Raw genomic sequence first — 14752 nt, 5'->3', positions numbered from 1 at the left:
TATAGTCAGTTTTCGAGCTCTAAATAGGCACCTTTTTAAATTAAGCTGGAGATAAGCATTCCGGAGACAGGTCAAAACTTGATGTAAACGGCGAAGATGGGGCGGAAAATCGGGGGAAAAGACGACAACACCGTCGAGGTAGCAGAGGCAAGTATGCAACTTCAGGCCGCGCAGGATGCCGTCCATCATGCGTTCAAAGGGGGTGGGCGCGTTGCACAGACCGAACTGCATTACAGTGAATCCATACAAGCCGTCTGGTGTAACAAACGCGGTTTTAGAACAGTCAGCGTTAGCCATGGGGACCTGCCAGTAGCCAGAACGGAGATCTAAGGAGGTCAAAAACTCCACTTATTGCATACAGTCAAGTGTATACAAGGGTATACATTCTTTCGGATAATCTTCTTAAGCCTTCCATAATCAACGCAAAATCGCATGGCGCCGTCTTTTTCTTTAACTAGGACAACTAGTGGCGACTAGAGAAGGTTGTATGACACCGCGTTTGAGCATATCGTTCACCTAGTCATTGATAACGCGTCTTTCAGTCGCGAATACTCGGTTGGGATGCTGTCGAGTGGGTGCATGGCTCCCAGTGTCGATAGTGTGCGAAGCAGTCGTTGTGCGGCCGAGTGATGCTGCTTGGTGGTCAAAAGAGGAAGACCAGCCTTGGAGCAAGTGAATTTGTCCGTCGTGCTGCCTAGTCTTAAGGTCACTGGCAATCGCTGGCGTAAAAGCACGCGGCAGTGACCGAGGAGGCGATGCCTCGAGGGCAGCGAGATAAGTGGAGTCGTCCATTGTGTCAAACATTGAAGATCAGGCCAGTGACTCTGCTCTGCCAAGGCTTTCATGGCGGCGTAAAGTAATTGGTTCGGCCGATGGGTTTGACACGCACATGAGAGAGGCGCCAGTTTTGAACTCGAGGACGCCGAATGGCAGTGGTAGCGAACGACGGCGAACTAAGAGTTCAGACGGAGCGAAGAGTACTATGCCGTCATCTACAGAGTCACAAGAGATACTGACAACAGCGGAAGACCAGCCAGGTATAGCGGTGTCTTCTGAAACAGAGATTTTGCGACAATGGTCCTTATCGTAAGTGATAATATTGGCGGAAAACTGAAACAGCTCGATTTCGGCGCGGGCGCAGTCAATGATCGCATGATGTGTGGAGAGAAAGTCCCAACCTGATATGACGTCGTGTGAACAAGATGGCAACACGATGAATTCTATAATATAACAGGACCTCCTGAATGACGACACGGGTGGTGCAGGTGCCAGATGGCTCGACATGCTGCGCGTTGGCAGTCCGAAGGGACAGTCCAGAAAACGGCATCGTCGCTTTTCCTGTATTGGGGCAAATACGGGCATCTATCGCTGAAAGTGCAGCGCCGGTGTCCGTGCGAAACGGGTTTGAGCCACGCGACGGAAACGGGGATTTTCAGCCTGCCGATTTCTTCGTCCCAAGCGTAACGACATTGTTGAAGAGCAGAATGTGTAGTAGCAAAGCGCATTTCAGCGCCCAAAGAATAAATTTACTCTCCCAAATATGCACGACACCCCCCAAAAAAAGGGGAGGGGAAACTCGGCGACAAAAATCATCAACGCAATAACGCCGGTGAACGTTAATCTGGTAGTGTATTCACCGAAAAAAAATTTAAGGTGGAAATAGCGGGGGAATAAAAGACACGGGAAACATTGCAGAAATGAAAGCAGAAGACACCGAAGCTTGCAGACTTATATGCGAGGCATGCGTTATTCACTAATTTCGCACAAAGGACTGATGAAATATAAAATACTTCGGTCTATGGTAAAACAACCTCTGCATCTTGTTTTTATCAAAACTCTAAATTCGTTAGTTTTAGGCTGAATGCGAATTCACGAGATCTCGTCACCTGCATTAACTTTTTCCTGAAGAAGTGGCATTATGCAAAAACTCCTTGCGGTGGGAAAAATCTTAGACACTGCGCGCGCTCAAACGAGGACCACAGCCCACTCACCGGAATCCATGAGCATGAACACCAACACGGTCATGACGACTATTAAGAGCACGCCGAGGGCCCCGAGGGAGAACAGCAAGACGTTGTCTTTCTTCCGGCTCGAAGGAAAAAATAAACACACGGAAAGAAAGAAAATTATAAACTATTGGGTTGCAAGGAGCATTTAAGCTTTTTGCTGAACATATGTGAAAAATGGATTAATTATTAGTACCTAAAAAAGCAACAGCGTGCAAGCTCGTAACCAGTACTAGCGCCAACACTTTACTCTAAAGATCACTCGAGTTCTTTGATGCATAGCATTTAGGTAGCAGTATTAACGTTTGCCATATGTGGTCAAGGTAGCAAATTGAAGAATCATTCTACTACGGAGGCCCTGGTGTGCCTTCATTTACAACTAATATTTCTAAACAACAAAACGTAGCAGCGTGAAAGTTGTTTTTTTTTGTGGCAACGCACCGCAAGTGTTGTAGATATCGCCGTATGAAGAACTCTGCATGACACAGAGACCAGAGTGAAGTAGTTTGACCGGCAACCTCTGCTGTCATAAAGCAGCGCCCAGACAAAATAAATCTACAAGTGTTAGTGAGGAGGCTTCGAAGGAGAAAGAGTAAATGCTGTTTTTTTCTCCATGAAGCGCAAGCGAAAAAAGCAAAAAAAAACACACAAGAAAAATGACACGAGCATATTGGAACGACGTGGGATCGACGAATATGCGTAGCAGCACCTCCAAGAAACGCACTTTATCAGTCGTCCAAGGGAACGACAACATCGTCGTCTTCGTTTCCCCGCTTCACCTAAAAAGCCGCGCTACTTCAGCGTGGTCCCCACTGGCGCATACCCGCTGCATTATGCTTCTGCCAAATATAGTTGTGTCATTTGCTCCCCCTTTAGAAAAGACCATCGTCCCGATGATAGAGGCTTGGAAAGCAGCGGTAAAGAACTGCGCAGTCTTGTCAGTCCTCATAGTATGGCTTCATACGAAGCACGTGAACGACCTCATGCAAATGCCGCTGGCGTGTTGAACAGTGTGAGCTGTCTGGAACGACTTCGTAGTTGATGTCACTGATGCGTCGGAGAACTATGTAGGGCCCGAAGTATTTGCGTAGGAGCTTTTCAGAGAGCCCAGGCTGTCGAATAGGTGTCCAGACCCACACTTTGTCGCCGATGTTGTATGTTACGGCTGTGTGCCGAAGATTGTAGCGTCTGGCGTCACAGTCCAGTTGTTCCGACATTTGCAGACGCGCAAGCTGCCTAGCTGCCTCTGCCCGGTGTGTTATCTCTTCAGCACCCGTCTCGTTGTCGTCAAATTCATGAGGGAGCATTGCGTTTAATGTTGTTGTAACCTCACGACGGTATACGAGACTGAAGGGCGTCTTGCGAGTGGTCTCTTGACGAGCCGTATTCTACGCGAAAGTGACATAAGGTAAAACCTCGTCCCAGTTCCTGTGCTCTATATCTACGTACATGCTTATCAAATCAGCCTATGTCCTGTTGAGTCGTTCTGTCAGTCCATTCGTTTGAGGGTGATACGCTGTTGTCTTCCGGTGGGCGGTACCACTTAGACGTAGAACGATATCTGAAAACTAGGCCATGAACGCAGTACCTCTGTCCGTGACGACTACTGCGGGAGCGCCATGCCTTAGAACGATGGATTCCAGAAAAAATCGTGCCGCTTCATCTGCTGTTGCCGTTGCAGAGCACTTCTCTCGGCATATCTACTGAGATAATCCGTGGGAACGATTATCCACTTATTACCAGTAGTAGACGTTGGGAAGGGGCCCAGAAAGTCCATGCCTACTTGTGCAAATGGTGTGGCCGGTACGTCAGCAGGGTGCATTAGGCCGGCTGGTTTGACGGGTGGCGGTTTACAACGTTGGCAATCCAGACATGTCTGAACGTAACGTTTAACGACCGCAGTAAGTCTCGGCCAGTAGTAATTCTGCCGAATCCGTGCCAATGTGTGAGTGTAGCCCAAGTGCCCAGCAGTTGGCTCGTTGTGGCAGGCGTGTAGGATTTCACGTCGAAGCGGTGATGGAACAACAAGTAAGTAGTTGCTGCCGCTAGGCGAGAAGTTCTTCTTGTAGAGGACGTTGCGACGCAAGCAGTATGATGCCACCCCTCTTGCAAAGAGCCTCGGCACCCTGTTGGTTCGTCCTTCGAGGTAATCAATAAGCGGCAGCAATTCAATGTCATCCCGTTGCTGGCGTGAAAGATCGGCAGTATCCACGAGTCCCAGAAAAACCGTGTCGTCATCGTCTTGTGCTGCCGACTCAACAGGAGACCGAGAAAGGCAGTCGGCGTCTGCGTGTGGTTTGCCCGACTTGTATGTAACAACAAAGTCGAAGTCTTGGAGTCGAAGACTCCAGCGTGCGAGCCGGCCGGATGGATGTTTCAAATTTTTGAGCCAGCAGAGGGAATGGTGATCACTAACGACGGTGAAAGACCGACCATACAAATACGGACAAAATTTCAGAACTGCCCATACCATTGCGAGGCATTCTTTTTCAGTGGTGGAGTAGTTAGCTTCGGCTCGGGATAGTGTTCTACTGGCGTAAGCAATCACTTTTTCGCTGTCGCACTGCCATTGTACTAGCACCGCCCCTAGACCGACATTACTAGCGTCTGTATGCAATATCGTCGGGGCTTCCTCATCGAAGTGTGATAATACGGGAGGCGATTGCATGCGTTGCCGGAGCTCGTGGAATGCCCGCTGCTGGTCTTCGCCCCAAGTAAAAGGCATCTTCTCGAGTTAGCTGTGTTAACTGCCATGCGATACGCGAGAAATTCGCAATAAATCGCCGGTAATATGCAGAGTCCCAGAAAACGTAGCACGGCTTTCTTGTCTGATGGAATCGGGAAATTAGCGACGGCGGCAATTTTATCCGGATCAGATCGGACTCCTTGGCTACTGACGACGTGACCGAGGAAGTGGAGCTCATGAAAACCAAAATGGCACTTCTCAGGCTTCAAAGTGAGACCGGCAGAGCGTATCGCTTCAAAAACAGTTTTCAGGCTTCGTAAGTGTTCGTCGAACTTTGCGGAAAAGACAGTCACGTCATCCAAGTACACCAGGCATGTTTGCCATTTGAGTCCGGAGAGCACAGTGTCCATTAGACGCTGAAATCTTGCTGGCGTGGAACACAAACCGAAAGGAAGTACTTGAAATTCATAAAGTCCGTCAGGCGTCACAAAGGCTGTTTTCTCACGGTCTCTCTCATCCACTTCGATCTGCCAATAACCGCTTTTCAAGTCCATTGTGGAAAAGTAGCACGCGTTTCGTAACCTATCCAAGGAATCATCAATACGTGGCAGTGTATAAACGTCCTTCTTTGTGACCTGATTGAGCTTCCGATAGTCGACGCAGAAGCGCAGGCTACCGTCCATCTTCTTCACTAAAACTACAGGTGATGCACAAGGACTTATATATGGTTGAATAACGCCATCTTCCAGCATCGTCCTCACTTGTTTTTGTATTGCTTCGCGTTCCTTTGGGGCCACACGGTAAGGGTTTTGTCGGATGGGTCTGGCGTTGACATCAGTAATGATGCGGTGTTTGGTAAGTGGCGTTTGACCAACTCTTGACGCAGAGGAGAAACAGCCCTGGTACTGATTAATGAGCTCAAGAAGACGGTTCCGCTCAACGGCCGTTAACGTCAGATTACCGTCTACAATAGGTGCAGCTGTGTGGATTGTGGAGGCCGACTCCTGCGCTAAGTGACAGTCTTGTATTTCCGTCACTTCGTCGAAATAGGCGACAGCAGTGCCTCTAAGGATGTGCCGGCGCTCCTTACTAAAATTCGTCAGCAAGGGTTCAGCGCTTCCGTCGATTACATTGAGAAGTGCTCTGGCAATGGAGACACTGCAATTCAGTGCTAGCGCACTGATGTGTTCAGCTACTCCAGTCCCATTTTGCAGGCTGTCACAGCGCACCTGTACGAGGGAGCAACTCCGCGGCAAAAGTATGACGTCGTCCGCGGCAATACGTAAGCGAGGTTGTTGTGGCTTCTCACGGGTGACATTATCCGAACTCGTGGCAAATGTGACGCTTCTGTCACGGATTTTAATCACGGCGCCGTACTCCCGTAGGTAATCCATGCCCAATATAGGTTCTTTACAACACCCAGTAAGGATGACGAGGGTGACGAAGAAGGTTGAACCGGCGATTAAGAGTCGGGCCGTGCATTTCCCGACAGGTGTCATCAACTGACCTCCGGTGGTTCTTCTGTTGGGCCCGTGCCATGGTGTCTTCACCTTCCTTAGTTTGTTAGCGACCTGTAAGCTTAGGATTGAAAAATGGGAGCCAGTGTCAACCAGAGCGGCTATTTCGTGACCGTCAATGCAAACGATGAGCTCGGCGCTGACGATGTCAGTTACGTCTTTCATACTTCTATCCGTCGTATTCGTCGTTGTGCTGGGCGTCTTTTTCGTTAATGTAGACTTCACGTCGTCGTTCGTCGATAACGGGAGATGTGGAGCAGTTCGAGTATTGGCAACCTCACCCCCAGAGGTCGTTGCGGCTAGTTTCCCCGTCGAGGGCTAGGTGATCTGCCCCTGGTGACGTCGGCAAAACTGCGACGAGTCGGCGAATTGTAGCGTGCCGGAGATGGAGAAGGAGAACGTGGTCGGGGCGTCGTCGTATTTTGTGGCTGATTGTTCACAGGAGCGTCGTTGTAAGCGCGTCGACCGTCGTACGGAGAATAAGCATAGTTGGCAGGAAAGCTTGGGTGCTGAGCGGCGCGATAGTTCCATTTGTGGCAAACTCTAAGACGTGTCCAGCTTCACCACAATGGTAGCACACTGGCCGACGGTCGACGGTGCGCCACAAATCGGTTTTCCGACGCTGATAGTTCGGCGGTAACTCTCCAAGGAGCCAAGGAGTGGCGTGCGCATGTCGAAAATACGGCGTTGTTTGAGCTGGCGTTATCGGCGGGCTCGGTAGAGTCGACGAGGGTGATGATGTTGGCTCTGTTTGTGGCGTAGGTGGTGTTGTAGTTATGGGTGTCAACGGCGTTGAAGTCCCGTTGAGTGGACGGCGAACAGCCTCCGCATAAGTGAGGCGCCGCGGAACGTTCCCACAGTCTGGTGCTGAAAAGGCTTGCCGGACTTCCTCCCGGACTACATCAGCAACAAAAGATAACTCTGGCGTCGGTTCCGTAGGCGCAACCACAAAGCCGAGCTGCCGAAGCTCTTCCCGCACCACCTCTCGGACAACTTCACGCAGAGAGATGTCGTTACTCGCAGCCAGTACGGAAGTGTTCGCCGCCGAGTTGCTCATGTCATGCTGGCGGTATCGTTGATGCAGAGCCCGTTCAATTGCTGTAGCCTCTTTTGTGAACTGTGCCACTGTTGTCGGTGAATTTCTCACAAGGCCGGCAAACAGTTGCTCCTTCACTCCTCGCAAGAGATATCGCAGCTTTCTTTCCTCTGGCATGTCTGGGTCTGCCCTACGGAAAAGACGGGCTATGTCTTTCGAGAACATAGTGACACTGTCATTGGGCTTTTGAACGCTGATTTCAAAGACACGCTGCGCGTTTTCCCTCCTGTCGATGCTTGAAAAGGTATCCAGCAGCTGTGCGCGGAAGTCGTCCCAAGTGGAAAAGCTCCTCTCCCGGTTTACGCACCACGTACGAGCATTCTTCTTCAAATAGAAATAGACACTCGAGAGTTTGTCCGCCGAGCTGGTCTTATGGTTATACTGGGCAACGCGCTCGAACTGGTTTAGCCAATCTTGGACGTCTTCAAAGGCATCACCATGAAAGCTCTCCGGGACCATAGGATTCTGTAGTGTTACTTGTGATGGAGCTGCGGTGGCCATGTTATTTGTAGGAGGCAAACGATTTCTCGAAGTTTCTCGCAGGGGAGTGGACTCGGGCGCCAAGCCTAGCAGGCGACGACTGAACCGGTGGACCGGTGTTTTGATGCGCGATGGTGATTCCGGGCTCGATCGTCGGCTCCGCGAAGGGGTGCAAAGCATGAAGAATACCCGGCACCTCCACCAGTGTAACGACGTGGGATCGACAAGTATGCGTAGCAGCACCGCCAAGAAACGCACTTTATCAGTCGTCCAAGGGAACAACAACAACGTCTTCTTCGTTTCCCCCGCTTCACCTAAAAACCAGCGCTACTTCAGCGTCGTCCCCACTGGCGCATAGCCGCTGCATTATGTTTCTGCCAAATATAGTTGTGTCAATATATACGAGCATATAGCATGATTACGAGCATATATGTAGTGCCGGGGAAGGACAAATCCAACGCTGCAAAGGACGATACCTTGCGTATAGCTGTAAAAAAAATTAAAGATAAAGTTGGAAGGTTGTTCAACCTTAAGTTGAAGTCGATGAAGGACAGTCCCGAGAGCGAGCTGAGGGTGAGATAGGGGCGGAGTCATTGCGCGCTGCACTTAACCGTGTCCCTTCACGCGTGAAAGGCGAGGAGTGTCGGACTTCGAAGTTGTTTACTGCACTGTCCTTCAGGAGTGGCCTTCACTTGGATGTATGATGACGCGTTATGTATTTTAAAAAATTTCTGCGATTTACGTGTCATAACTACGATCCGATTTTGAGGTGCGCCGTTATGGGGGAAAAACATTCCGTGGCGTAATGGCAATGGTATCAGGCTTGCATGCTAGAAGTCCTCAGTTCGAATCCGTACGTTGGACAATTTTATTGAGGTCTACATGACAAAAAATTACAATTTATATATATATACATATATTATATGTATATATATATATATATATATATATATATATATATATATATATATATATATATATATATATATATATAGCCGCCGAGGTTGCTCAGTGGCTATGGTGTTGGGCTGCTGAGCACGAGGTCACGAGATTGAATCCTGGCCACGGCGGCCGCATTTCGATGGGGGCGAAATGCGAAAACACCCGTGTGCATAGATTTAGGGGCACGTTATAGAGCCCGAGGTGGTCGAAATTTCCGGAGTCCTCCACTACTGCATGCCTCGTAATCAGAAAGTGGTTTTGCCACATAAATCCGCCTAACTTAATAAAGTTTATATATATATATATATATATATATATATATATATATATATATATATATATATATATATATATATATATACGGATACTGATAAAAAATTTATGGCCGTCATTTAATTGCACGTCCATTTGAATAAACCACTATATGAAATATAGATGTATGTGATGTATGCGGACGAGATAGTGCTACTAGCGAACAATGCACGAGGTTTACAGACACTTGCGAATATGTGTGGCAACGCAACGACAAATCTAGGCCTTAAGTTTAGCGAAGGGAACTCATGAATTTCCAGTACGATCTTCAACGCAGAAACGAGTAATCACCATAGTAAAGCAATATTGTCACGTGGCAGTGACGGTGAAGAAAGCAGCCAAACTAGGAAAGACGAAACTAGCGTTTTATTGGGCGAACGTATGCCCTCAAAAACAGGCTACACTCAAAAGAACGGCGACAGCAGCCAACACAGTCGGGGATCGTCGAAAATTTTATTAACGGGTCAAGCGCGTCGGGTTTTATACATTAATCGTCGGATGTTCCAGACTAATCGCTGGCACCGGCGTATCTTCCACAAAGTTCTACACTGTTCGCGTCGCGCATACATACAATCAGATTACACAAGGTTCGGTGACAGACAACGGATGGAACCATCGACAACATTCCAGAAACTTCCGATACATGCAGCCGCGTCCTGCGCTGTGCGATAACGTTTGTCAGGCGGTGAAACGTGTCGCCTGATAAAGACAAACAAGTGCACGTCTCAATATAAACACCTCGGTGTCTATATGTACGAAGGAAGTGTACAGTGAAGTACCCACCAAGATAATCCGAAAATAAAGGGAACGCAGAACCGAGCGAACCGTCTGCTCGCCCAGTTGCACACCCTCGAAGTGTGTCACCATTACGGTCGAAGCTCGTTACGAGAGGAATGCTTTCAACGCGAGCCCGGAGTGTGGCATGCATCGCTTAGCCGATGTACGCGCTGCCGAAGTACCCCGGCACGAGCGAACATGAAGTTTGTTCGACCCTCGGAAACTGTCGTTGTCCTAGAGTAAATAAGTGCGAAAGGAAATTTCCCACTCACGTCACTCGGTGAGGGAATAGCCAAGCTGAGTATACCTGGTAGGGAAGATTCCATAGAAGCGTATATGTTCAATATATGGCCGTTCATCGGCTTGTCGCCATACGTGAGACGAGGGGAGCACCTCCGGCGGAACAAGAAACTGGCGCCTTAACAGATAAAAAGAAGTATGTGACGTGATTTCCGTTGCCAAAGGTGCGAAATGTATTTTTTGTGGCGTTCCATTAAAGCAGTACTTTCAAGTGTGCCAAATTTTATACACGATGGCCGTTCCAAGCTTTCAGCGCGGAAAGCAATGCAGCAAAACGCCAGCCGCACTGGTGTCGCAATCTCACCCATTTGGGGGGGCATAGTGTGATTGCGTACCTACCTCCCCCCCCCCCCAAAAAAAAAGAAAGCACGATATCACTGCTGAGCGCTCCTCGCACCGTGGACGCCAAGCAGGTCGTCACCGCAGCCCGGGCAGCTAAGCCCAAAAAAATATATCGCCAGGGTAACTCACTACGTCTCACTGAACATGTTACTCATGATGAAAGACAACTTGCAAGCGCTATGTCACGAGAGCTCTGAGAAACCTTGACAAACAAAACGACACATGATGAACAGCAGCCGGTGAATTTTACGGGCCCGCCTTTTTGCATACTGCACGAGCTGCATCGCATTGCAACCGATAGCGGCGTGCACACCATTCTTTTTATCCGCTGCTAACGAACAGTTATTCATTCTTAATTATAAAGTAAAAGAAGAGTATGTTATTTCCTCGCTACATCTATATAAAATGAGTAGAAATCTTATTTTTGTAGAATAAACTTATGTTGTGTCTTGTTTTTTATGAAAAAAAATTGTTTAACCATGTGGCTCCCCTTCTCACCTAGTTGGCCTTCGATCGCTGCTCGCATACCCGCCCTTGGTGTTGCAGGTGACAATTGGTTCTTGACCGCTTTTCGCCCGAAACTTCGCTACCCATTTCAGTCGACCTTGGAATACCGCGGGTAGCTGCCGTAACTGCCGATAGTAACTGCCGATCAGCAAAGGGATGTGCCACCGTGAACGCAACCGGAAGCTGAGGGACAGGCTCGGGGTTTGGCTAAGATCTCTGAATAAAACCTAAAGGTGGAGACATGCTTTTACCTTGCCGCTGCCGCATTTGCGAGTAGCATGAGAGGAGGTCTACGTCTCCCGATTGGTTGAGCGCCGTCATGTGGTAGTTTTCGCACCCTTTTCTTTATTTTTTCTTCTTTTCCGCGTCTTGGCGCACTGTTGTATTCGGAGGACAATCCCAATTGCTGTCCCCCGGATTTTTTGACCTTGCCATTGGGCGGGAGTTGGCCGAGGTTGAGGGTGTCTTTGGGATGAACACTGGAGGTTTATTTACATTATTTACAGTGAGAGTACAAAAAAATGAACAGTCATAAAGTCATTACGGGCTGGCAGCAACTCGGACGCTGCGGCCCGTGGCAAGAAGCTCGAAAGAGATGAATGAAGGAATGCCCTCTTGCTGCTCCTGGTCTCTGGCTTTTATGCCCTTCGGTGTCTCGAAGTCACGTCACGTTCTGCCAGGGGATTGAAGGGGATTTTTTTTCGCAAGGGGTTTCGCAGGGGATTGAAGAACCCAGTTTTAGGTTTGTTTTCTATTTGGCATTTTTTGCTTTGTAACCCGTCAACAAAGCTTTTTTGCTTTGTTGACGGGTTACGGAGCTCACGCATGCGTAAGCTTACGCACGGGTGTTATTCCCGGTGCTCGTTCAGATTTGTTTTCCTGATCGGGATATCGCCAACGGGCGTATGAACATGTTCCTATGGGTGGTAAGCGCAACCCGGACGGAAGACGACAGGAAGTACACCATACGAGCGCGGACTAACAACTTGTGTACTTCCTCTCGTCTTTCGTCCGGGTAGCGCTGCCCACCCATATGAACATGTTCAATCACCAACTCACCCAGCTTGCCAATTAATTGGGCGTATGAAGCTATGGAGTACGTAGGCTGTGTTCTGTCGCATATCGTGCTAGTAACGTAACACGTGTTATTGTTGTAGTACTGAGAGTGCGTGGCTTTGTCAGTCCATGCTCTTGTTAGGCCCTGCAAATATATATTGCGAGGACAAGCTGTTCACTACTAGTGCAAATTATTTTGACTATTGTGAGTAGGCTTTCTCCACTTCGCCGTTTCAGCAGGATAAAGTGATGCACGAGTTTGGTGGCTGATATTGGCTTGGAACTGCGTAAGGGGGAAGTACTCGTTGATGGAAACGATTTGTATCTGTAACTTTCGTCCTGGCACATACGCTTTGTTCACAAATGAAGTACAGGTTCCACTGTGAGGTTTGCGCTTGAGAGCCAACGGCACCAGTTTGTCATAAAAGCGTAGGACCACTTTCACTGCATAAAGAGATGCCAGCGTCATGACGAAACAACGAGAATAGCTGAGATGTTCCGCGTTGAAAACGCACGTTTGTAGATGGCGCTCGCGTTATTCAGGCGAATATGTCACGTGCCTTGCGTTAGGTCATCATGGTACTAAGATGAATAAATTATGAAGCTGCACAAGCTGGACACACGGCAGTCGATTGGGTACGCGTACGTACACACGTAGGTACTTCAAGATGCGCAAACGCATCTGAGTTCTTGAATCGGCAGCTACATAGTGCTGCACACACGCGAGCGCCTCGCCTTTGGCGTGTACGGGCGAAACGTTCGTGGCAGCCCTTTCACGACGGGTAAATGTCTTTAAATCCAAATAAAGAATCTCATCACTGCAATAGAAATAAGTTGCGGAGCGGGTTGATCTGTGCAAGCCGCGACAGTGTTTTTGCCTGCGAGTAAAATGCATGGCAGTGCATGACCGCTTCCATACTGCCTCCTTGACCCTGTGGTGAGCTTTAATTCATGTGGCTCTGCTTCTGCACACCCTGCGTAAGTTGCCGGCTTGACATATTTGCATGGCGTTTATTTTTTAAGGAATATCAGCAACGTACTGTACCGTACCTTGAACTTAGGTTTATCCTGTTTCCTCGCAATGGCTATCGTATAGCAGTAGGGTTTCCTTGCCTTCTCACGTCATCTCCCCCCTTCTCTTGTATGGGAACTGTCTCTTCTCCCTCTCCTTCTCCTCTCTGCAGTTCTACCTGCGTCCCCTCTGGCCTCGCACGTTAGGAGAGACTGAAGTGCTGCATTTTCTGCAATGCTTCTGATGTGAGTCACGGATAATTACAGCTGTCAAACTGCTAATGTGGCGACGGCCAAGGAGCTCCAGAGGGCATTGTGCACATTCGACGTGGTGGGGTGAAAACGAGTTTCTCCCGTCGCCTTTCCTCTCTTGCTCGCGCCTGTTACCTATATACGCGCTCTGAACTACCCCCCGACGCGGTTTGCGAGATAGCAACAGCCACAGCAGGCCAGAGCAGCAACAGCGGCAAAGTCGAAGGAACAGGCAAAGAAAGCTTCGCTTTAAAATAGACAAGGGTGGAGAAATGCTGCGGATCTTCCGCCAGAATTACAGGCATATGCTGCCTTACAGTCCAAACTGCCCTACGTGGATAATCTGCTTCTCCGAGGCGAACGTATCGTTCCTCCTGCTTCTTTGCGTCAGAAACTCCTGTCTATTGCTCATGAGGGTCAATTAGGCATCACTAAAGCAAAGCTCAGACTGTAAGGCATTTTCTGGTGGCGTCACATGTATAGACAAGTTGAGGAACTTGTGAGAAATTGCCTTGTATATCAACAAGCAGATAAATCTACAAAACCGTCTTTTGCTCCATTACAACCTGTTCAAAGTTCAATGGTCGTTAAGACCATGGGAAAAATTAGCCATAGACATAATAGGCCCTCTTGATCGTGCTCCATAGTATGCACATTTTGCTTTATTCGTTCTTGACCATGATTCCATGTGGCCGGAAGTTGCTTTTATGTCTTCCGTCACATTCGAGGCCATCATGCGCAGTCTGATGTCCATATTCAGTAGAGTAGGATTTCCTGATACTATAGTGTCCAACAATGGACCATAGTTTCGTTCTGCAGAATTTCAGAACTTCCTGAAGCAGAGGCATTAAGCATTTCTTGTCTTCTCTTCACTAACCACAGGCCAATGGCCAGGTAGAAAGATTTAAACGTGTCCTTAAAGAGTTCATACAGATTGCTCTTGTAGAACAGCGAGAGCTCAGGTTTGCGGTCTTAGACTACTTGGCAATTTACAAGTTTACTCCACATATGACTACTGGTGCGTCTCCAGGTATGCTGTTCCATAGTCTTCAACCACGAACTCGTCTTGACATCGCAAACATGCCTCCAATGTATCCTGAATTTGCTTCTCCAAAGTTGCGCAAGGAAGTACAGAGTAGAGTACGTCATAAACAGGAAAATACCTAAGAGTAAGTAGATCGTCGTCGCGCAACCAAATTTCCTCAGTTTCAGCCTGGAGATTTGGTTAGGGTACGTACCTCACGAAAATCTGGTCCTAAATACTCAGGTCCGTTTAAAATTTATCGTAAAGTACGTTGAAGTACTCTCCAGCTTGTAAATGACAAGCTCTGGAATGCTCCTAAACTGGTGAAATACACATTACGTCAAGAATAAACGACAGATGAAAGGAGTCATTTCAATGGCAACACATCATTGGATGATAGTTTTCCACCTTTATTCCAGGTCTCGTAGTGGTTTTCCTGCTGCA

General features: G+C 48.4%; 1 protein-coding gene across 5 annotated transcripts in view; it reads right to left on the bottom strand.

Annotated features, from left to right (window-relative positions):
* LOC135908692 (uncharacterized) overlaps window positions 1-14752 on the bottom strand; it is a 171749-nt gene that overhangs the window by 114312 nt on the left and 42685 nt on the right. For all 5 annotated transcript variants that reach the window (XM_070534813.1, XM_070534814.1, XM_070534815.1 and 2 more), the window contains one exon: window positions 1992-2089. In XM_070534813.1, coding sequence (XP_070390914.1) covers window positions 1992-2089 — 98 coding nt within the window. The remainder of the gene's footprint in view (window positions 1-1991; window positions 2090-14752) is intronic.

Source organism: Dermacentor albipictus, chromosome 3 (genome assembly GCF_038994185.2).
Source record: "Dermacentor albipictus isolate Rhodes 1998 colony chromosome 3, USDA_Dalb.pri_finalv2, whole genome shotgun sequence".
In the NCBI taxonomy this organism is placed as follows: Eukaryota; Metazoa; Arthropoda; class Arachnida; order Ixodida; family Ixodidae; genus Dermacentor; species Dermacentor albipictus.
The sequence above is the reverse complement of the archived record's forward strand: the minus strand, read 5'-3'. Positions and strand labels throughout refer to the sequence as shown.